Source organism: Taudactylus pleione, unplaced genomic scaffold (genome assembly GCF_031769625.1).
Source record: "Taudactylus pleione unplaced genomic scaffold, aTauple2 ptg000273l, whole genome shotgun sequence".
In the NCBI taxonomy this organism is placed as follows: Eukaryota; Metazoa; Chordata; class Amphibia; order Anura; family Myobatrachidae; genus Taudactylus; species Taudactylus pleione.
Window position 1 is genome coordinate 1,147,658 of NW_028284675.1, and position 25,326 is coordinate 1,172,983.

General features: G+C 43.5%; 1 protein-coding gene across 3 annotated transcripts in view; it reads left to right on the forward strand.

Moving 5' to 3' along the window:
* The window catches only part of LOC148513720 (neuronal acetylcholine receptor subunit alpha-7-like), a 248,064-nt gene that overhangs the window by 76,757 nt on the left and 145,981 nt on the right, over window positions 1–25,326 (forward strand). For 2 of the 3 annotated variants that reach the window (XM_088481464.1, XM_088481466.1), the window contains exon 3: window positions 18,514–18,558. The exons of the other annotated variant lie outside the window; for it this stretch is intronic. In XM_088481464.1, the coding sequence (XP_088337590.1) occupies window positions 18,514–18,558 (45 nt within the window). The remainder of the gene's footprint in view (window positions 1–18,513; window positions 18,559–25,326) is intronic. 3 annotated transcript variants of the gene reach the window in all.

Below are 25,326 nucleotides of genomic sequence, written 5' to 3' on the forward strand. Positions count from 1 at the left end.
GAAAACAGGGAGTGGAGATCCGAACGCAGGCGTGCTTAAAAGTCAAAACGGGCGTTTCTAAGGGTGTGCATAATTAATACAGCAGCGTCATCGACCACGTCAGTTGGGTGTCTTTTAGCCAGAACTGCTCGCATGATTGCGGTAGGAAAATGCAACCACATGAATAGCGAGCAGTTCATTCGCCTTTCGATGTACTCGATTAATCTAATAAATAGCGGAGATGACGTATGATGCGAGCGGCCAGGGGGCGTTTTTTACAAAAAAACGTTCGCATGTTTTGTTCACTCGTTCAGACAGAGAGGCGTAAACAGACCGTAAAAGAGCGAACGGTCAATTTAAATAGCCAGCCTCTTTTTCTGGACGAGCGAGCGCAAATAGTGTCCGGCTCTGAATCAGGCCCTCTGTCTACTGTAGTATAGCAGTAATATGGGCTGATAAGGAAATCAAAGTGATTAGTGAGTGATGTATGTATAAATAATGAAATGCGCAGATAATTATATCACATTACATTTCTATGGGATGATGCATGATTGAGAAAGTTTCCAGAATGTGGTGACTTTAGTATTGCTCATAATTGTGTAGTGATGTCTATAGGGTTTAGATGATTGTCTATTGTAAATAAAGGTAGAGGGGTTATGAATAATCAGGATAAACGGGTATATGAGATTTTATAATATACTTACCTACTCTCCCATAAGTTGCGGGGTGGCCCTGCATTTCCGGGTAGCCCCCACATACCCGGAAGAGTGCCCCGATCTCCCACATCCCACCTAGTGAAGTGGGCAGGATGAGGAGATAATTGCCGGGAATTGTAACTCCGTATGGAGAAGGCGGGTCTAAATTTAGCACTGCCCCCTCATCGCGCTCACTGCAATGTGTTCTTTGGGCTGGAGCCCTTTTCAGCGCATTTGAACTGGTATCCAGCCACCTGGATGAACTTGAAGCAGCTGAAAGCTGCCTATACGTGACCAGTAGATGTGGCCGCAACAGTTAAACTGTCCAGTGTCTCCAGGCACAACGGAAACTTTTTTCTTCAGCTGGCCCCCTTGGTTCTGTTGCAGGCACATGGTACAAATAATACCACTGTACTCCTCCCTGTCCTGCTTCAGCTGTGCTGCACCAGCCTCATTGCAGGAAAGTCAGGGAAATAACATGCATCAGTTACAGGGGGGGGGGGGGGATATACTTGGGCAACAAGAATGAGATGGATCAGGTTTAGCAGACATACTGTAGGTTGGGGAAGACTCATATGGCAATGAACTAGATAGCTGCAGACCGCAAGTTGTGTAAATAAAACATGATTGAAATAAAATACAGACTCTATCTATCTATCGCCCCCACGCAGGACCACAGGTCTGCTACTAAAAGGGACTACTAAAAAAGAACTTTACCAGGAAGCAATATGAAGGGAGAGAAGCAGGGAGTAGGCTTTAGTCAAGTCAGCTGACACTGGGGCCCATTTATCAACAAGTATTTCATTTTTTCACTTGTTATGTGTGTTATTTGTGGTATTGCTATTTATCAATGTAGGTCCTCGTGTTTTGTTCACTGCGTTGCTAGCGCTATTTTGTTACCGGTTGTATATCTGAAATGAATACATGTTGTATTTAACAACGAGCTGTAGGGCCTGTTCATCAACACTAAAAATGGGATTTTGGTACCTACCGGTAAATCCTTTTCTCTGATTCCACAGGGGACACTGGAGGTGCTTACGCTGGGGTATAAAGGCGTGGATAGCTGGAGCTGACACTTTAAATAATTTAGAAGTGTGAAGCTCCTCCCCCTCTATGCTCCATCAGCCCTCAGTTTAGAAAATGAAGACCGAGAGGAGATGGAGAACAAGCGGAGTAAAAAGGAGAGAAGAACACACAATAACTGAATCATACAACATACGGAACAAGCCGAACAGGCAGGCTAAGAGCGCTGAGTGGGCGCCCAGTGTCCCCTGTGGAATCAGAGAAAAGGATTTACCGGTAGGTACCAAAATCCCATTTTCTCTTTCATCCACTAGGGGACACTGAAGGTGCTTATGCTGGGGATGTCCCAAAGTTTACCCCATGGGCGGGAGCACTCTGCGGCGCCTGCAGAACAAGGCGGCCAAAACGGGATGCCGAAGTAGCAAACGTATCAAATTTGTAAAATCTGACAAACGTGTGAACTGAAGACCAAGTGGCCACACGGCACAATTGTGACGTTGAAGCTCCTCTACCGGCCGCCCATGACGCACCCACAGAACATGTGGAATGAGCCGAAATGGACGAAGGAGGCCAACGGTCGGCACTAACATAAGCCTGATGAATAGTCAGCCGGATCCAACCTGCCAAAGTCTGCTTAGACGCTGGCCAACCCCTCCGACCACAGCTTCATAGTGGACAAAAGGCAACCCAGACTTACGGATGGACGCTGTCCTGGCAATATAGATGCGGAGAGCCCTAACCACATGCAAGGTAGAAGAACCACCAGAGTCCTCCACCAACGATGGTACCACAATAGGCTGATTGATATGGAAAGCCGACACAACTTTGTGAAGGAAAGCGGCTACCGTTCGGAGTTCCGCCCTATCAGCATGAAACACAAGGTAAGGTGGCTTATAGGACAGAGCACCCAATTCCGAAACTCTACGAGCCGAAGCGAGAGCCAGGAGGAGTACCGTCTTCCCAGACAGGTACTTAAGATCAACCTCCTCCAAAAGGTTCAAACATGGGCGACTGAAGAAACAGATGCACTAAGTTTAGGTCCCAGGGAGCTATTGGTGGTACAAATGGAGGCTGCACTCGCAAGACCCCTTGAAGAAACGTCTGCACCTAAGGAATGAGGGCCAATTCCTTTGAAAGACAATGGAAAAGGCAGAAAACCTGCACCTTTACAGTTCCCAGACGAAAGCCAGAATCCAGACCCGTCTGAAGGAAAAACCGAAACCAAGACAAACGAAAAGTCATAGACGGAAGACCCCGACTGAGATATAAACACGCCAGATGCGATGATAATTGGCTTCCTGGTGCATAGCATGGTGGGAATACCAGTGTCTGGGATTTCTTTGCGTTTTAGGATATCAGTTTCAAGAGCCATTAAACGCAGCTGCGCTAAGTTGGGGTGTATGAAAGGGCCCTGCTGTACATGCTCCGGGCGCAGGGAAATGGGCCACGGATCATCTGGCAATAGGAACCGAAGGTCCGAGAACCAACTTCTCCGAGGCCAGTTCAGAGCCACGAGAATTACAGAGGCTGACTCTTGTTTCATCCTTTTTAGAAGACGAGGAAGAAGTGGATTCGGAGGAAAAAAGGTAAACGAAGTCGTAGACCCACAGACTTGTCAGAGCATCTACTGCTTCCGCCTGCGGATCTCGAGTTCTTGACACGTATACTGGGAGCTGACGATTCAATCGTGATGCCATGAGGTCCACCTGAGGACATCCCCATCAACGTATCAGCGTGTTGAACACGTCTGGATGAAGCTTCCATTCCCCAGGATGGATATTCTGTTGATTTAGGTAATCTGCTTCCCAGTTGTCCACACCAGGGATGAATAATGCCGACAGGATTACTGGTTCTCGGCCCACCGGAGGATCCGAGTTACTTCTCGCATAGCCATGCGACTCAGAGTCCCTCCTTGGCGATTGATGCAAGCAAAGGCCGTTGTGTTGTCAGACTGAACTCTTACCGGACGAGCCTTTAGAAACTCTGTTGCCTTTATCAGAGCATTGTGAATCGCTCTGAGGTCCAACACCTTTATGGGCCTTTATGTGATAATCGAGGACTACTGCTTCCCATCCTCGAAGGCTAGCATCCATTGTTACGATGATCCAGTCCCACACTCCGAATCTTCTGCCCGCTAACAGATTGTGGCCCTCATTCAGAGCCACTCGCTATCGGCAGTACGCTCGTTCCGAGCGATGTTCGCACATCTGCGCATGCGTACGGTTTTTAGTACGCATGCGCGAACCAGTCAGTGCAGCCGAAAATCATTTGTACGCTATATAGCGAGTGCCTGCTATTTTGAGTGACAGAATGAGGCGTATGTGGGTGGTAACAGGGGAAGGTGCTTGAAAACGGGGAGTGGAGATCCGAACGCAGGCGTGCTTAAAGGTCAAAACGGGCGTTTCAAGGGAGTGCATAATTAATACAGCAGCGTCATTGACCACGTCACTTGGTTTTTTTTAACTCAGAACTGCTCGCAAAATAGCGGTTGAAAAAACCAACCACAAGAATAGCGAGCAGTTCATACGCTGTACGATGTACTCGATTAATCTAATAAATAGCGGACATGACGTATGGTGCGAGCGGCCAGGGGGCGTTTTTATCAAATAAACGAGCGTATGTTTTGCTCGCTCATTCAGACTTAGAGGTGTGAACAGACTGCAATTTGCGAACGGATCATTTGAATAGCCACCCCTTGTTTTTGAACAAACGACCGCAAATAGCGAACGGCTCTGAATCAGGCCCTGTGTCCACCAAAGAAGGGCCACTCTGGTAACCGGACTCAGATGGATTTGTCGATGTAGAAGCAGATGGGACCCTGATCCCTGTGCTAGCAGGTCCAGCTGAAACACCCTGGAGTGGAACCGGCCAAACTGTAGTGCCTCGAAAGCAGCTACCATCATGCCCAAGAGACGCAGACAAAGAAGCATTGACACCTTCTTTGGTCTGAGGACCAGCTGAACTATCAACCGGATATCCCTGGCCTTGTCTGTTAGAAGAAAAATTATTCCGTATCCAATATCATGCCCAGAAACAGAAGTTTCTGGAGCGTATTGAGATTCGGCTTCTTGAAGTTGATTATCCAACCGTGTTGGATTAGAGTGTGATATGTCAGTAAGGCATGATGTGATAGAAGAGATAGTGATGGAGCCTTGATTAACAGGTCGTCCAAATAAGGGGTTATGTTCACTCCCGATGACCGAAGGAGGGCGATCATGACTGACATGAGTCTGGTGAAGATGCAGGGAGCCGAGGATAACCCGAACGGCAATGCCCGAAACTGATAATGATCTTTCAATATGGCAAAGCGCAGAAAGGCCTGGTGTGGTTCCCAAATGGGAACATGGAGATAGGCATCCTTGATATCTAAGATAGTAGGAACTCCCCAGGTTCCAAGCTTGCTATGACTAACTGCAGAGTCTCCATTTTTGAAACAATACATCTTCAGATACATAATCAAGGACTTGAGGTTTAAGATGTGCCTGACCGAACCATCCAGTTTGGGCACTACAAACAGGTTTGAGTAAATCCCATACCTCGTTGATGCTCCAGACCTAACACAGATGATACTATTAGAGACTGGATTGCCTCCTGTAGAACCCTCTTGTCTGCAGGTACTGGCAGACTCATAGTGAAGAACCAAGGTGGAGGGGGGACCTCAAAGTCTATTTGGTACTCCAGGGAAATTAGTCTCCACGGTTCTAAAGAGATCTGGTTCCGAACTTGTTGAAATTTCTGCAAGCAGGCTCCTACCGCAGGGGACCCCAGGTGGGATGGAAGACAGTCATGCCACCAGTTTCATAGCTGGTTTAGGCTCCTGTCGACAAGCAACAGTGTGTGGTCGACCTCTACCTCTGCCGCTTCTTGCTTGCGTGGGAGCACCTCTGGCTCTACCACAAAAAGAATGTGGCGCACAAAAGAAATGAAATGAAGGTCCAGTGTAAGATCTTCTGGGAGCTGGAGCAGTAGATGGGAGAAAAGAAAACTTACCCTCCCCCGTGTCCAATTTCCGGGCCAAAAAGCAAGTCACTCCACCGCACGCTTGGATTCTGCATCTGCTTGCCAAGCGTGCAACCAGAGGGCTCTGCAGGCTGTCCCTAGAGGCTTCTCCCAGGTAAACTGCAGACTCACGTATGTGTGCTAGTAGACGTAATTCTGCTCTGGAAGGACTTGAGTCCAAACCTGTATCAACTGGTCAGCCCGGCAAGCCACAGCCCTGTTAACCCAGGCGGGTAACAAGGGTAAGTCTATGTTGAGCTTCCACTGCAGTATAGTCATTTAGTACAGTAGCTCCTGGTACTAGAAGTGCTGTTCTCTTAGAGACGGGAGATTGACGTATCTACATGAAGAGATGTTTCCCACTTTTCCAACATGGACGATGGAAAATGATAGCTACCGGAAACAGACGTGGAATTTTGATCCGCTTATTTGCCTTTTTCCAGGAAAAACAGCTGTGTACATGAACTAATTCATACTCTGGGACGCAGGAATTATATCCTTAGGTAAATTGAGGATATAACTGACTGGCAAAATTAGAAATTCCACCCCGGGAGAGGCGGACTCTAACTCCCATTAGTGGTGTGAATTGGAGGGTAGAGACACTGCTGTACCCATAACCTGTACCATGGTGTCTAGAGATCTGGTTAACCCAGCCACCCAGGGAGGAAATAGTAGACTCAGATATACGTGTACTGATAACCAATATTGAGAGCTGCATGCCTCAGCTAACTGTGACGTTAAGTCCGTCATAACTCCTACCATGTCAGCGGCCCATGGAGGTGAGTTAGTAACAGCCATAGATGGATCCATTGTTATACAAGCGTCACATAACGTGGACCCAGCAGCATGCGTGTTACACTTAGAACAGACAAACAGCTTTTGAGAAGCCTTTGTTCTGCTTGACATTGATACACACAGTCACTGAGAAGGACACACTGAAAACATAAGGCTGGTCTGGGACACAGAGGAGGAGATACACCCCACTCCCCTCCGACAGATTAGACTCCCTGCACTTTCTCACAGCCTTTTGTACCAGGGATGTAGGGCTAATGGTTGTGCAGGAGTCCAGCCTTCTGTAGCCATGCAGCTGCACTCTGCCTTCAGGAGGGAGAGAATGCAGGCATTAAGTTTGGCAAAATATGGCAGGCATGCTGTTTGTAACAGCTCTGTGCCTAAGCAGTGTGAGAGAGACCGCGCTGGGTAGCTCCGCCCCCCCATCCTTATCAAGTCTGTCTGCAGTCTAAAATGGCTGCCCCAGTCTAATGGAGGAGCTCATTGTGCAGGATAGACTCAGAGGAGTCTGGAGTGTTCAGCCCCGCAATGCACGCCTCCTCCATCCCTCTGCAGCCCTTAGCGGCAAGCAGGGACTGATTACAGCTTATCTGGCTGTCCTCTTGTATGCCCCCACCTGAAGCAGCGCAGCAGCGCGATGTACACACTGGGCGGCGAGCGGGCGGCAGACGACGTGCACCGGGGGGTGCAGGTCGGAGCGGGGAATGCGCAGCAATACTCACTGCGCTCCCCGAAGGCTCTCACAGCATGTAGCACACTCTTCTTCCTATTAGAGCTGTGCTGTGGCGATAAGGAGCTGTCAGTGCTTTTGTAATAAGCGCTGTGCACTCCTTCCTGTTCTACTAAGAACAGGGTGCCAGGTACCCGGACCGCCACCTTAGAGAGGTGGCGAAGGGTGCCTAATATAGTGTAAAAGGTGTATAAAATAAATAAACCTAAATAAAAGAAAATAATAAACATATATGTGCTGCTGGATCACAGCAGATTGTGATCAGCTCCATGAGGCACATTTTCTAAACTGAGGGCTGATGGGGCATAGAGGGGGAGGAGCTTCACACTTCTAAATTATTTAAAGTGCCAGCTCCAGCTATCCACGCCTCTATACCCCAGCATAAGCACCTCCAGTGTCCCCTAGTGGATGAAAGAGAAATAATGTTTTTAAGGACATTTTCCTTAATTACCATTATTTTAGTATTCATGAAGACACTTAACACTGGAGCTATCACTGATATCTCCTGGTTAAGTCTGCCTGTGTTAATTTCCACACTCCCCATACATTAGTATATTAGTATGGGGATATGGAAATTAGGCTATACATCAAATTCCGAAAATTATGTATTTTCGGAATTTGGTGCTGTTACTATATGCCACTCTGAGGAGGCGTACAGCGGGTTATACTTACCTGCTTTCTGCTTGAGCAGGTCCTCCTCGGCTCGCTCCGTCGCTACCTAGTCCCTCCTCTGGCTCCGGCTGCTGCTCTGACACTGTGTTCTCCTGGCAGCACACAGTAAAGTTTAGAAGAAAAAAAAAACATTTGTTTTTTTTTCTATACTTTACTGTGTTCTGCCCGGAGAACACAGTGTCAGAGCAGCAGCCATGAGTCGGAGGTGGCTGCAGTGGCCACTGATTACAGCTGCGATAAGGTAGAGTAGATAGGGGAAAGTGACTATTTCCCGAAAAGCTGTCATCGCAAAAATGACAGCTTTTCGGAATAGATACTATTGGAGGAATGATGAATTCCCCCGGTAATTAGGTAGAACTTCGTGCGAGTTCTAAACCTAATTACCACCCTCAAATTTTTAGTAATGATGAATAGGCCCCTGTGTCTCTAAATTAACGTTCGTTGAGTATTTTTTTTTCTCCACCTTCCTGCAGCTGTTGTTTTGCGCTGACGAATGGTCCTCAGGTGTCTGCAGCATCCTGGTATTTACCCATACTGCTCAGCGGCCGATCCGTCTCCTGTCCTCATAGTCACACTGCGCATGCTATGCCTCTCAGCAGACCTCCTTCATACCAGGCACTCCTCCTTCCTTCTGGCCGTTCTTCCTTCATTCGTCAGCGCTGAAGCATTCAAAAATAGCGCTGCAAGCTTGTTTCTCAATATCACTCGCAGACAGGCTGGTCAATGTTTAATAAAGTAACAAAAACAGTAAACTTTGTGGACTTCAACAGTAATTAACAGTAAAAATTACACTCGTTGACATATCAGTGACAGCTACAGTAACTGAAAAGGGTTGCTCAGTGTCCGGTGTAAGAGAATGCAGTCACCAGAGGATTTACCAACTACCTGGATGAGACAGGTAATGGTGCATACACACGGTCAGATATGTCAGATGATCGATGAACGATTTTTACCAACGATTTGAACGATTTTACAAACGATCTGAACGACTGAGCGATTTCAGACTGTATTAAAATGAATGAAATCGGTCAAATCTGTCTGCAAACACATCTAATGTCAGATATCGTTATCTGACAATCGGGAATGCGCATCGATCATACTTACAGGCTCACATGTCAGATTTTCTGTCAGATATGACCGATTGAATGATTTTTATAAATCATTATCGTTCAAATCTGACAGAAAATCTGACCGTGTGTATGCACCATTAGAGAGATGGGGGAGTAAGTGTAGTAGCAGGAAGATCAGCAGGAGAAGTGGCAGAATCCTAAAGAGAAGCCTGAAGGATTTTTTACAAGACAGTTTCAGTATTTGTTGTGGGCACAGGACTGGGACCACTGGGGACTGGTATGAACTGGAGTGAATGAAACTAGGTACAGGAATGACACTCCCATAAGCTTTACTCACAGGATACAGAAAAGGAAGGAGAGCAGAGTAATTACTTGGCAGAGAAACTGGTGTGCTAACTGACCGTGGCAGTACCAAAACTGAAGCCTAGAACACTAGTGAAAGAACAGTGCTTGATGTAGTAGTGTCTGGAACACTGTAGAATAGTCCAAATATAGAAATACATACTAAAGGAAAAAACCTAGCGCCAATAGAATAGAAAAATCTGACAATAATTCAGCAGTCAAATAAGGTTATGTCAACCTTATTAATTGGAGTAGAGCAAAGAGAAAGACTGCGCTCTAGAGTCTATGCCGGGACATCAGTTCAAAACATACAATAGAATAAAAACAGCATTTTATTGTAATAAGGCTATACGCCAATTCAAAAATTGTATACACAATAAATTACATGCAAGAGAGTTGATCAGACTCTCAGTATTAAGACAATAAATATATACACGAATGACACAAAGAGGTATAGTTAACCAATCTATATTGGAGTGTACCAATATAGAAACACTGAAAATGATGATACTAGTGACCCTGGAGATCCTTAGTAGTGAGAAAGGTCTCGTATATAAATGACCAGATAAGGTATGTCCAACCTTCTAAGGAAAGTCTCGTATAGAATTCAATATAGGGAGTAGGGATGAGCGGGTTCGGTTCCCTGAGAACCGAACCCACCCGAACTTCGGGGATCCGGGGCGATCCGAGCCCAAGCTCGGATCTCCCTGTCTGCCCCGGATCCCTCTCCCGAGGCAAAACCTCGAGATCTGCTGTCGGATCTCGAGGTTTTGCCTCGAGCGGCCATTTAAAAAAAAATGCCTTTGCCTTTAATGGGCAAAGTGCTGATTGGCTGACAGAGCCGTCTGTCACGGCTCTCAGCCAATCAGCATTATGGTGCTCATTTGCATGTAGCACGGACTCGTGAGATCCGTGCTACATGCATCTGTGTGATTGACAGTGACACAGAGCACAGATGGGTCAGTGAGACCCGTCTGTGCTGCTGTGTATTTCAATGACACAGATGCACGCACGGACCAGGAGATCCGTGCTACTTGCATCTGTGTCATTGACACAGAGCACTAACGGGTCCGTGAGACCCGTCTGTGCTGCTGTGGTAAATAAAAAAAAAAAAACCTGTGTAAAAAGAGAAAAAAATGGCGTCCTCCCCCCCAAAAAAAGAGCAACCAGCCCCGGGCATTAGTGACCCAGTGCTGGGTGTGCTTAAATACAGGGGACAAACGACATAGGGGTCCCCTGTACTTAAACACAACCAGCACCGGGCTAGTCAGAACCAGAGCTGGTTGCCAAAATACGGGGGACAAACGACGTAGGGGTCCCCCGTATTCTGCGCAACCAGCTCTGGGCTCTGATCCGGTCCTGGTTCTGGAAATACAGGGGAAAAAAATGAGTAGGGTTCCCCTGTATGTTCCAGAACCAGCACTGGACTTTTTCTAGCGGGGGGCTGATGCCACAGCCAGGGGAGCCCTTTCACCGGGCCCCCCAGCCGCAGCATCAGCCCTGACCGCTAGTCAGCCCAGGCCGGGGATCCCTGGAGAGCTGGGGACCCCCCCAATAAAGGGGTCACCCTCTCCAGGGCACCCCAGGCCCAGGCTGATAGCCCGGGGCTATCCCCGCCACCCCTGGTGGCGGTGGGTGGCGGGTTGATTGTGTGGTGTGGTGTAAATAAAGAATATCAAACATTGTCTTTACAAGTAGAACTGCAAGTCCCAGCAAGCCTGCCCCGCATGCTGGTACTTGGAGAACCACAAGTACCAGCATGCAGGGCATTAAGGGCCCACTAGTACCTGTAGTTCACCTGTAAAAAAATGTTTAAAAAAAACACAGGACACACACACCGTGACAGTATAAGTTTATTAAACATACATACACACACACACACACACACACACACATGTACACATACTCACCTATGTAACCCTGTAGCATCGGTCCACTTGTCCGGTAAAGTATCCATAGGGGACCTGTGAAAAAAAACATACTCACCATCTCCTATGCGAGGTTCTGTCCTCTTCGTTCCAAAGTAGGCATCCCCGGACTTGGCAAAAAAAAAAAAAACGAAAACGCGATCCACGAACTTAGTACCGTTCTATAGAACGGTACTTCCCGAATGAGAGCTTAGCGGCGGGGTATCACCATGGAAACCCCGCTGCTAAGCGTTCATTGGCTGAGAGAGGCCATCTCCCGTCTCTCTCAGCCAATGAACGGCTCCCTCCATTGTAGTCAATGCTGGGAGCCGCAAGGTTATTAAAGTTTACCCTGCGGTTCCCACCATTGACTACAATGGAGGGAGCCGTTCATTGGCTGAGAGACGGGAGATGACCTCTCTCAGCCAATGAACGCTTAGCAGCGGGGTTTCCATGGTGATACCCCGCCGCTAAGCTCTCATTCGGGAAGTACCGTTCTATAGAACGGTACTAAGTTCGTGGATCGCGTTTTCGTTTTTTTTTTTTGCCAAGTCCGGGGATGCCTACTTTGGAACGAAGAGGACAGAACCTCGCATAGGAGATGGTGAGTATGTTTTTTTTCACAGGTCCCCTAGGGATACTTTACCGGACAAGTGGACCGATGCTACAGGTTACATAGGTGAGTATGTGTACATGTGTGTGTGTGTATGTATGTTTAATAAACTTATACTGTCACGGTGTGTGTGTCCTGTGTTTTTTTAAACATTTTTTTTACAGGTGAACTACAGGTACTAGTGGGCCCTTAATGCCCTGCATGCTGGTACTTGTGGTTCTCCAAGTACCAGCATGCGGGGCAGGCTAGCTGGGACTTGCAGTTCTACTTGTAAAGACAATGTTTGATATTCTTTATTTACACCACACCACACAATCAACCCGCCACCCACCGCCACCAGGGGTGGCGGGGATAGCCCCGGGCTATCAGCCTGGGCCTGGGGTGCCCTGGAGAGGGTGACCCCTTTATTGGGGGGGTCCCCAGCTCTCCAGGGATCCCCGGCCTGGGCTGACTAGCGGTCAGGGTTGATGCTGCGGCTGGGGGGCCCGGTGAAAGGGCTCCCCTGGCTGTGGCATCAGCCCCCCGCTAGAAAAAGTCCAGTGCTGGTTCTGGAACATACAGGGGAACCCTACTCATTTTTTGTCCCCTATATTTCCAGAACCAGGACCGGATCAGAGCCCAGAGCTGGTTGCGCAGAATACAGGGGACCCCTACGTCGTTTGTCCCCCGTATTTTGGCAACCAGCGCTGGTTCTGACTAGCCCGGTGCTGGTTGTGCTTAAGTACAGGGGACCCCTACGTCGTTTGTCCCCTGTATTTAAGCACACCCAGCACTGGGTTACTAATGCCCGGGGCTGGTTGCTCTTTTTTGGGGGGGTGCACGCCATTTTTTTCTTTTTTTACACAGGTTTTTTTTTTTTTTTTTACCACAGCAGCACAGACGGGTCTCACGGACCTGTCATTGCTCTGTGCCAATCACACAGATGCATGTAGCACGGATCTCCCGGGTTCGTGCTACATGCAAATGGGCACCATAACGCTGATTGGCTTCCTGTCTGCCACTGCAGTGCCACTCCTAGATGGGCCACGTGTTTGTGCCGCCCCCTTGTGTCGCTTAGCATAGTCATCCAGCTTCCTCGGTACAACCTTTTGGCCTAAAAACAATATTGTGAGGTGTGAGGTGTTCAGAATAGAGTGGAAATGAGTGGAAATTAATGTTATTGGGGTTATTAATAGCGTAGGAACAAAAAAAGGCCCATTTATGTGATTTTAGCGGGGTTTTTTTATTTTTTAAGAAAAAATCCAGATCCAAAACACAAAACCCAGAACCCAAAACACGGAAGGGTGGTTTTGGCAAAACCAATCCAGATCCAAAACACGAAGAAAGATCCAGATCCAAAACCAAAACACAAAACACGAAAAGTGTCCGGTGCACACCCCTAATAGGGAGTATATCAAAGTAATAATAAAGATTCTTTCTCCTGAAGGTACTTTCTCAATATCTCAATGCTGTATATATCGCAGCTGATTGAAACACATTTATAATAAAAATATCAACATTCATCCTCCTCCAACATATATATATATACACACGGCTGTGTCTCTGTAAGCACAGCAATAGCCGTGGGGATGTAGAACTAGAGCCGTAGGTAGCAGGATAAGTTAATATAGGCCAGGTATGTACCATCGACGTGAGGTGATACCAGCTACCAGCCCACTCCAGAGTATGCCAAATACCTCATAGCAAATTCTCAGCAGCCGGGACACTGTAAGGTGAAAGACGTGAATGATGTGACATCCGTCTCAGTGCAGCGCTGATGCAGACAATGCCAGACCGTGAGGTCCCTCGGCTCTAAATAGCAGCCGGGTGATGGTCGTGTCAGTGAAGTAGCGGTCATACAATGAATACGGAGGTGAGCAGGAGGTGAGCGTCCCAGCGGCTCAGTTAGTAGATACAATCTCCGCTATTTAAGCAGTAGGACTCCCGATGGACCGGAGGATGGTCAGAGTAACAGTTGCCAGCTTGTCTTTTTGGAGGCGTGCAGACGGACGCTGAATGTAGATAGCAGGTAAGGTCTCCAGGCACCGACAGGGAACGACAACGCATTTCGGCTACTACTGTAGCCTTTTTCAAGTCAAGATCATACTTACAGGCTCACATGTCAGATTTTCTGTCAGATATGACCGATTGAATGATTTTTATAAATCATTATCGTTCAAATCTGACAGAAAATCTGACCGTGTGTATGCACCATTAGAGAGATGGGGGAGTAAGTGTAGTAGCAGGAAGATCAGCAGGAGAAGTGGCAGAATCCTAAAGAGAAGCCTGAAGGATTTTTTACAAGACAGTTTCAGTATTTGTTGTGGGCACAGGACTGGGACCACTGGGGACTGGTATGAACTGGAGTGAATGAAACTAGGTACAGGAATGACACTCCCATAAGCTTTACTCACAGTATACAGAAAAGGAAGGAGAGCAGAGTAATTACTTGGCAGAGAAACTGGTGTGCTAACTGACCGTGGCAGTACCAAAACTGAAGCCTAGAACACTAGTGAAAGAACAGTGCTTGATGTAGTAGTGTCTGGAACACTATAGTCCAAATATAGAAATACATACTAGCAGGGGCGCCGGAATGATTTTGTCGGGATTCCAGCATCAGCCGGGATAATGATTATATCCCAATGAAACAAGCCTTTTGCAAATAAAAATAAATAAATAAAAGAAACTGTTTCTCCAGCAAATAGGGCTTTTTACCTTTTAAAAAAAAGACCACATGTTCTATACAGCTTTTTAAGGAAGAGCAGCTGTCATGTTGTGTTCTTGCCAGGGCCATCTTAATAGGCACACTGGGCAGTTGGCCAGGGCCCCACTATTCTGGGGGCCTTCAAGCAGGGGTGGGCTAGGCCGGGGACATCTATATGGATCGTGCGGCCACTCGTTCTGTGCATAGGGCTTTCTGATGAGAGGCAGGCAGAGAAAGATGCTCCCCAGTCACCCTGATTGTGAATTACACACAATCAGAGCAGTCAGGCGGCATTCTCTACCTGCCTCCAAGCCTGCAACCACAGAGCTGGATTAAGGGGGTGACAGGAGGCATGTCCCTTTGAACTCCTCTCTCAAGGTGCCTCCCCCCCCCCATGCTTTCACAGCTGCAGAGCAGAGCAGGTCCTGCTGGAAAAGAGAAGAGGGAGATGGAGTCTGTAATCCTCACTTTATATCATGTTTTTTAAGTTTAAACATTGATTTTGTTGAAAGTAACAATAAATCTAAAGGTTTAATTTTATTGACCATTTGTATTTTTGTTCCAGTGAAAGGGTGGGTAGGAGCATTGCTTTGACCAGGGCATACAATGCTGTTAAGCCGGCTCTGGTTCTTGCCCTTGTAAAATGTGCTATCCAGCCCCTGCCCAAAGGCATTTAAAGGTAGGTCCCCCCTTCCAGGGCAAACAGGTATTACATAAGTAGTCAATGCCTAACAAATCAGGAAATCAAGAAAAGCACAATAGTACAAAATTCTCCATCCACATAAATCCCATTCAAATCACTTTAATTAAAAGTTTTAACTATTTTCTGCCTTTGAGCTGGAGTTATATTTATTTTTTAACAGTCAAAACGAAAATTCAATTCAACAACTGGTAATAGTGTATTGGTGCCCAGAGGTCAATACTATCTGCCACTTGAAATGTGTTTTTATGTGTACAGATCCATGCCCATACCATCTGTTATATAAAAGACGTTTACATAACATTATTAATGCTTTATTTGTATAACTCCATAGTGAAATGTTATGAAAAAATGAGGACTTACAAATTAATCTTATTCTTCCCATGCCAAAACAATTGGTCACATCTTCTTGTACATGCTAACATTTCCAGACAGTTTTGCCCTTAAAATATGATGATCAGTTTCTTTCTACAGAGACAAAATGTAAGTATCGTTTAGGGTTGAAAGATTTGTGCATTATGCATTAGATTGTAATATTTTGAGGTACAATAATTCTAGCGAACATCTTGTATTTCCTTAAATTCCTGCTTACTGTATATACTGTAGTACAGTAATGTTGTACAAGTGCATACAGTAGTTACCAACATGTAACAATTCTTTCCAGGGACTGCGAGGACATCGAAGCATTTCATGTGTTCTAATGCCATGTTTTCTGAATTTTATTATTAAATACTTTATTCTGGACTTTAAATACTCAGACTTATGGTGCATACACACGATCAGATTTTTTCTTCAGATATGGACGATAACGATTTAAAAATCGTTCAGTAGTTCATATCTGATGAAAAATCGTTCATATCTGACATGCCTGAACGATGGACGATCAACGATGCGCGTTCCCGTTTGTCAGATAACGATATCTGACATCTGATGGGTTTGCAGTCAGACTTGGACGTTTCCATTCATTTTAATGCAGTCAAAAATCGTTCAATCGTTCAAATCGTCCAAATCGTTGAAATCGTTTAATCGTTCAGTCGTTCATCTGACAAATCTGACAAGTCTGACAAATCTGACCGTGTGTACGCTCCATTAATGGTGCATACACACGGTCAGATTTTTCCTTCAGATCTGAACTATAACGATTTAAAAATCGTTCAGTCATTCATATCTGAAGGAAAATCTGACATATCTGACATGTCTGAACGATGGACGATGAACGATGCGCGTTCCCGTTTGTCAGATAACGATATCTGACATCTGATGTGTTTGCAGTCAGACTTGGACGTTTCCATTCATTTTAATGCAGTAAAAAATCGTTCAATCGTTCAAATCGTTCAAAACTTTGGTAAAATCGTTCAAATCGTTCAATCGTTCATCTGACAAATCTGACCGTGTGTATGCTCCATAATATATATTAACACATAAAGACACTGTAAAAAGGGTCTAAAAAGAATCTAAAAAGCTGAGAAAAGGGATTTTAATATGTAATTGTTCTAAAGACATTTACAGGGGTTAAAATATCCAGGAACTTTTTAAACTGATACTATCAGCTAATCTGGCTACCTGTAAGAGATCACCAATTTATAATGCAGAGTGGTAGTGAGTAGGTCGCAATTTCCTTATTGATTGGTCCTTCTGTTAACAGCCCCTGATACCTCTGCAGCATTGGTAAATAGCACCCTGCGAAGAGAGAATTTTTCACCCAATTTTATTGTGTTTTTTTTTAAGTTTTATAAAGTAACTTTGGCATTTAGAATCAATTCAGTTAGCTTTAAATTAGGGGTGAGCGGGTTCGGTTTTACTCGGATTTACTCGGATCTTTAAACAGCATTTTATTGGCTATCGCCTATCATGTGTTTTGGATAGCCAATATAATAAATCCGAATTTGCGGTAAAGTGGCGATAAGAACCGAGTAAATCCGAGTAAAACCGAGCCTGCACATCCCTACTTTAAATATAGATAATTTCCACATTGCGGCAATACATCACCATCATCAGCTATTTATACAAGTCTTTACACTGAATTTATAGCACATTTTGAAGGTAACATCTGTTCCTCATGTTACCTTCCCTGGCAGGGAAAATCCAAACTTGCGCTAATTGGCGGAAAAGAACCGGAACCGAGTAGAACAGAACCGCTCATCTCTAGACTTAGGTAGAGATAAACGGTTTGGTTTCGGTCGGATCTTCCCTCGCAGTACGGATCTCAGAAAGAGGCAAAAAGTCATCTTTCACGGACATCTGTGCTGAGATGTCTGTGAAAGATGACGTTTTGTCGAACCTCATCCCTAGTTTAAGGAACTGTTAGAGGTTGGTAATAGCAGTGACAATAAGATAATCAACTATAGTATACTGCACCACAAGGTGTCTGGTGGTGCATAATAGTCAGAGTTGCACCAAGTATAATAATGTCTCATGATGCAATAAATGACAAGGGATGCCAGTAGTAAACCAATAGCTAAGTCATGCACAGTTACTGTAAAAGGCGTAAGCTGCAGTCAAAGAACTTGAAGCAGTTCCATGCAAAATGAAGAGATTAGCAGTGATAATAAAGGCATCATAAAATGCAGAGTACAGGTAACAAGAATAAAGTAGGTTCTGGCGGCAAACAGACAGAGGCAGCAGAATAAGCAATGTCTACGTCACAGCCAATTGGTCATACCACACAGCAGACAAAGCAGCGGTCAGAGTAGAGGCAGGGGCACGGGACTGCTAGTGGGTGAATGCTATAACATCAAAGTATGTCTGTGATAACAGTAGTTTTAAGGCAGCTTAATCAATGAGAATCAACACCAGCCCCCAGATGACATGATACATAAATAAAATGTGACAACTATGGTTCTTATAAAATAAAGCAAGCATGCCAGCACATACAGTATATCACCCACAAGAGGCCTCAGTCAGAGCCCATAAATATGCAGCCACCTGCTGTCCCTTATACTAAATAGGCTAGATTCCATTTAGTGAAGGGATTTAACCATTGACTTACAGGTAAATACAGCTAGGTCCTTTGTCCCACTATATACTCTTTATATATTTGATGGCTAAACTCCATTAATAGTATCTTAACCAACTTGAATTTAGTCTAAATTTCCACTTCAGACAGTCAATAACTTTACCCATTGCCATCTTCTCTTGTTCTATAAAACACATTTGAGGCTATCTTCAGAATGGAGAAAATCCATCGCTGTTATAGGACAAAACAAATACCAATCTTTAGTATAAGTCTGGAAATTGACGTTAATTGAAAATCAGTAACATTTGCAATACAGTGTACTCTTGTGATTTTATTCATCTCTTTGTCCTAGGATGAGAAGAACCAAGTGTTGGTTACAAATGCCTGGCTTCAGATAGTAAGTAAGACAGTTTATTATTTATTGTTTCTTTAATATAATATATTATATTTTAGGATTTATTCTGGGAGAAAACTATGGTGGGGAATTCAATTAGCCATGATAAGCTGCTTTTTCGTGAAAAACTTAGAAAAATTACAGTTGGGAGCTGATTGGCTGGAGCACCATTTAGCATACGCACATGGGTGGATTATAGGGGGGGCGATAGGGGCGGTCGTCCAGGATCTCCTACACATGGGAGGCCCTCCACACAGTCACCACAAACAGGACATTAATGGAGGGCAGAACAGCATTTTGCTGCCTGCACTCCAGTTCTCCTCCACCCCATCCCCGCCCCTTCCTCAGAAACAGCTGCGGCCGTGGCCAGTGAGTGAATTTTGGCAGAGAGGCAATAAGACACATTCTTCCCCGGACTGCCTCTCTGCTCGGGGCCTCAGGCTGAAGACAGAAGTCAGCGCACATGTGCCACAATGCTGCCCCAGGCTCCGGAGGCTTCCCCCGTTGCCGCCGCTATCCTTTGATGGTCTGGTCCTGACCCCAGTGGAGGAAGTTGGACAGACAAGACTCTGACATGGAGATTTCACTCAATGTTCCCCTCACTATCAAGTGAGTACACTGCGCTCCCTCCTGGCTGTTTATCTGCTGTGCGGGCTTTTGTTACCAACATTTTAGAAATGTAATATTTATTTTATCAAGGATAAAAGAAATATTACATTTCTGAAATGTTGGTGGCAAAAAGGAGTTTATTTTGAAATTAGTTAAAGCCTGAAAGTGCCATCCGCTGTTTGGATTTGTACTGAAGCGGACTTGCTGCATAGATGAGAACCCGGGTATACTTAGAGCTGTGTGGAGTGCCGGTCCTATCTCTGGATATATATTCTTGTACTACAGTTACATTGATAGGGGTTCCCATAAGTTTGTTGCCCAGGGGCCCCCACAAACCTTAATCTGGCCTTGCATACGCAGTAAGTTTTATCACTCGTGTGAATGATAAAACTTGTTTAATTAGATTAATTTGGCGAATAATGACGTCATTTTTGGGGTGAAAAAGTACAGAGTGCAGGAAAATGGGTTAATTCATGTGGGACAGGTATAAGGGGGTGCTATATGAGTGTGTCAGGTATATGGGGGTGCTATATGAGTAGGACAGGTATATGGGGGTGCTATATGAGTGTGTCAGGTATATGGGGGTGCTATATGAGTGGGACAGGTATATGGTGGCGCTATATGAGTGGGACAGGTATATGGGGGTGCTATATGAGTGGGACAGGTATATGGTGGTGCTATATGAGTGGGACAGGTATATGGGGGTGCTATATGAGCGGGACAGGTATATGGAGGTGCTATATGAGTGGGACAGGTATATGGGGGTGCTATATGAGTGTGACAGGTATATAGGGGTGCTATATGAGTGGGACAGGTATATGGGGGTGCTATATGAATGGGACAGGTGTTTTTAAGATTGCAGGTGGGTGTTAGAGGCGCATTTTGAAAGGTTTTTTTTAAAGTGGCTTTAATTTACACAAATATTTACTAATAGGCATTTTTAGTATCCCTAACTTAAAAACAACATTTATTTGGCCTAAAAGCACTTGCTTTCTATCATTATTTCAGTGTTTTAGAAACATGTATATAACAGCAATTTGACCCTTTCTAAGAACCCTAAATACTTTTATTATGGCCACTAATACACTATTATATTGTTGTCCTATATTAGTTTGCCTTATTGTAGGGTACAGGCAGATTTCCCCATTTTTGCCAATACTTATCGTGGCAGAATACATGAAAATTTATCGTGTGAATGCCGCATCGCGACTTTTGCAATAGGATTGCGCAAAAAACGCAAACACATATAGCCACAACATGCATAAAAACCTGCGAAGGGTGCAATAACTTAACATGCATTAAATTATCACAGCTACTTGAATTCCCCCTATATCTCACTATTGAATTGAAAATTACAGTATTTTTCAAAAAGCATACTTTAATGATTAGAAGTAATTTTAATTAAATCAAACAAGAAGAGAAGGGAAAGGGGAAAATGGGGTCACACCAGAGATTGATATGTGCGTGATATCTCCCTAGTCAGAAAGGATACACTTCGGATACCTCAGTATCACTGAATTAATCTGAAGGGGTACGATTCAGGGATATATGAGGTAATCAACATGCAAATAAGGGTCCATTATATGAGTGCACAATGTCTCGCAATGAAATAACAATATAACATAACTTTTAATAGTTAATTAAGTGGTTGTATAAAATCACAGCAAAATAAAAGGGAAAGGTAAAGTAGGAACAAGTTTAAAATACACATTTGTGCAATGTGCAATACCACTTGTATGTACATTTATTAATGAGTTATTATGTGTGTACTAGCTTCCTTGACAAAGCCTCCGGAGAAACACGCGTCTGGCATCGCTTCTAGGGAACCCTGTGAATATATTTTGAAGCAATAAATAATCACTATACGCCAGAACGTAACAAATACATGCCGTAATAAGATTTATGTCTCTATGTAAAATCATAATTACAGAATTAGAGATGGGTATTGTTATTACAATAAAAAGAATGTAATACTGTAACAACTGAGAAGCACACCGAATTTACATTTATCATTGGGAAAATTATAGACTACTAATTATAATAAATTATAAAGAAGGCCTTTTCTGTACAGTTTGACCCCAGGAAATACTTTCAACAACCATTAACTCTAACTAATGAAAAAAAAATCTATCATTCTTTTTAATATCCGATTGGATTCCTCTCAGTGCAGAACACGAATAGAAGCCTAAAGGCTTCTATTGTACAACAACAATCTAAAGATGACGTTGTCCACCAGGTTGAAGCTCCGGAATGTATCGCATTTCAGAGCTTGGTACATATGGAAAATGTGTCCAAATTCCCAAAAACAGCCGTTTTTGGATTTTTGCCCGCATTTACCTTTTAGTACATCACGCCCTTAGCATTATATAGGGGCTTGGTGGAGAGTATTAATGTTATGAGTTGAATCTTTCATTTAAAAGGGAGGTAGTCAGATATCAAGGTGTATCAGGGCTCTTTATCAAATATAGGGATTATTAATGCAATGTGGGTTCTCGAGTAAATGTAGAGAATACTAATTGAATGCCAGGAGTTCTGAGGTAATAAATTATATGGGGCCTTTTTAGGGGTGGGGAGCATGACATATTAAATGTGAATGCAAATAATTTAATGTAAGGGGCGGCTGGAGATAAAGGAGGTTTGTGTATTACAGTAAATATCAATACTTTTGGCCTGTTTGGTGAGAAATATACCTATTTATTAAAAATGCTTAATATTAATTTAATGACAAGGCTGGTTGGTTGGATTCATGTTTACTAAACATAAATGTAATTAATTGAGGGGTTGGGAGGAATAGTTATTAACCGTGTATTAATTGAGTGTTGTGGCTTAAGAGGAATGAGTCATAATTATTATAATCGGGTGCTTTGATTTATTGTCTGGGCAGGTTGTGGTCAAGAGGGGCTAGGTTCTGTCATAAATGTTTGCTGTGGTGGAAAATAGCCATAGAAGTAAGAATTGTAAATTATATTTCCTTTTCAGTATGTGGAGAGGCGGAGTACAGGTTTGTGTGGATCGCAGTGTGGAGATTGTATTTGTCATCCAGGGCAGAGGTGTAGGGGTGTCAGATTACAGAATCTTTAAAATTGATACCACCTAACTCTCATGAATCACCAATGAGCTTTTACACATATAAGTTTGACATACACAAAATAGGACCAGCATGCCTAAGATATGGTTACAAACTTTCCCTTGTCATGTGTAAGGGTGGGGAGAAGAGAGCCAGATATACTCCTCTCTAATCCACGTGGGTGACCCGCAACCCAGAGTCTCTGAGCTTACTAAGCAATAAGCATTACCCACGGGTTCTGGATCTTCCTGATGAGGTGGTCAATCTCTATGGTTGTAAGCCTCTACTTGCCTGTGGATGAAATGACATTCATAAAACTGAAGAACCATGTTGTGGCCATTTAAAGGACTGTGGTTAGTTACAACAGTGAATTCACAGCTATACAAATAAAAACAAAAATAGTAACATACCACAGTTAGGGGTCTATTTACTAAGCAGTGTTAGGAGAAGTGAAAAGTGAAGAGTGAAAGTGATAAGGTGACAGCCAATCAGCTCCCAACTGTCATTTTTCAAACAGCCTGTGAGATGGCAGTTAGAAGCTGATTGGCTGGTACCTTATCACTTTTCACTCTTCACTTTTCACTTCTCCTAACACTGCTTAGTAAATAGACCCCTAAATCCCGATTTAACAGACCCCTAATCAAAAAAACTGTGTAAGTCCCCAACTGACAGTCCAAGGCCATACTGGGTTTCACCAGCATAAACAATAAAATTCTTTATTGTATTTAGCATCTCAGTAGTAGAGCACTTCCCAGAGCCTTTTTCAATGTTTGACAAGCCAAATCGCAGCTGGATGTACACTATTCCAGTTAATCAATTTCTTACTGAGATCTGTCAGGAGTTTGCCTACAGTGATTAAAAGTCAGGGAAAAACATTCTGCAATGCACAGCTGTATCTATGAAAAAGAGTACATGTATCTGATACTGGGCTGGGTCTAATATCAAATTGCCTTTGGGTTCTCTGGTTGTGGTCTAATCAACGTCCCACACTCAATGCCCTAGGTTACTTCTGATATCGCGAGGTGTTTTGGATATTATTTTTAAACCTTACTTATTATTAGAAGAAATGGAATAATTCACACCAATACCAACTTTAAAATAAATGACAATGTTTTACTTAAAAAGCAAATCAATTATACATGTATTATGGTATTATTGTCAAAGCAGACTTATAACATAAAAACACATTAGTTCAGCAACAGTAACAAAATGATTATTTGCAATGCCTAGCATAGACTAACAAGGTGACAGCCAGCCCTGTCTTACAGCCCAGCGCCCCGTACGATCTCTCCTGCTCAACCCGACTGACCCACCCCTCCCCTTTTTTATCAATCTTTTATACTTTTTTCCTCTCTGCTACTAACATATTATAAAATGGCGAATATTAATTAATTAATTCATTAGTCATGCGCACTAAACATTTCACTGATTATATATTAATCATAACAAAACCTATAATCTCCTTTCTATGTTCTCAAAATACTGGTGACCGCATATAGGCCAAGGCTATTCTGATTAGCCAGATCTGAGACCTACTGTCTCCTAGTCTGTTCATACTCAACTAACCCATTATGCTGTCTTGCTAGAGAAGAAATAGTTTTCCACAGTTCTGACTTATACCTATTCCTGTAATAACACTTATACCTTTAGATTATACAATATTAACCAATAATAACTGTTGCTTCAGACAAACACCTGCCTACTTTAGAGAGAGGGTAAACCTCATCTCTAGGCCTGAGGCCATTCGACACATGTGACGTCCTCCGCAACTTACAACTAATATATATCCTGAATCATTTCTATATGCATATATTCGTGAATTGCTGAAGGAATATGTACAGTCACATATTCCGGCTTTATCAGTTCCATCCTCATGAAATTTGAGGGGTCATAACACCGAAAAAAGTTCATATCTCTCATAAATTGCATCGTCTGATTTCTTCTTAATGCACTTAATGCACATCTTCTTGAAGCCTTTCACTAACATATAGAAAATCAACAACATTATCATGACAAAAAATATTAATCTTCCCAATGTGTACATAACATTGCTTAACCAAGTTCCAACCCATGCGAACTAGGTACTGGGGTTCGACCAGGTGAACCAACTGCCGCGAATCACACCATCATGTTTATTCAGCAAATTCATTTTTAACCTGAATAATTTCATTTAACCTTTATTTTATTTCCTCATAAGAATTTGTGATGTATGTATGACACTTTAACTCATATACGGTTTGTAATGTGACACAATATCCAAAGTCACAGCTGTAAGGTAGTGTGTGCTGCATTTTAATTCAATGTTTTATTGCTTGAAACTCTCTTACCACAATGTCTGTGATATTGTTTATTAATTCCCTATGTACCAAATGTTATTATGTTACCAAATCCTAAACCAACCTTATAACTTTGGGACAGTGTAAAGATGTGCTTGTACTTTTCCATATACCATTTGTATTTCTATTTACCATTCTTACACAGTAATTATTTCATATGTTTCTTTTAGATTTTTCTGTTGTATTACCTTTTCATCAAGCAGCAATGTTCTTATAAGACCCATTTCAAAAGAATTCACCGGTAACCATCAATAAGCCTTATGCCCACACATATAATATAACCCCTTTGGTAGTGTCATGGTTTATTAGACAATGTGTTAGAAAAAACATTATAAGGAACATTACAACGGGCACCCTTTTCATCCATGGTTTCTTCTTGCTTGTTCCATTCTGCGATATGATGACTGTATGTTTAATTGTACCCCAACATTCCTTCTGTTATTACACAGTTTATTAATGCACTCACATATAATTTTTTTATTAGGTTTTGTGTATTTAATAATTTCTAAAAGATCCCCAAACAAGTTTAATTCAGTAAGATCCGCCTTGTAAGATTGTGTTACAAACACTGGTTCCCAAATAAATACCTTCAGCTCCTGTACCATTTTGTTAATACACATGATGTTGTCCTGATCATACCTTGGATACCTTGTTAATTTTAAACGTAGGGAACCTGAGACATTATAAGGTTCAAGTGTGTGAGTTCCACATAGTGAGTGAAGTGTTGTTTGATTTGAGTGCAATGAAATAGACATTAGC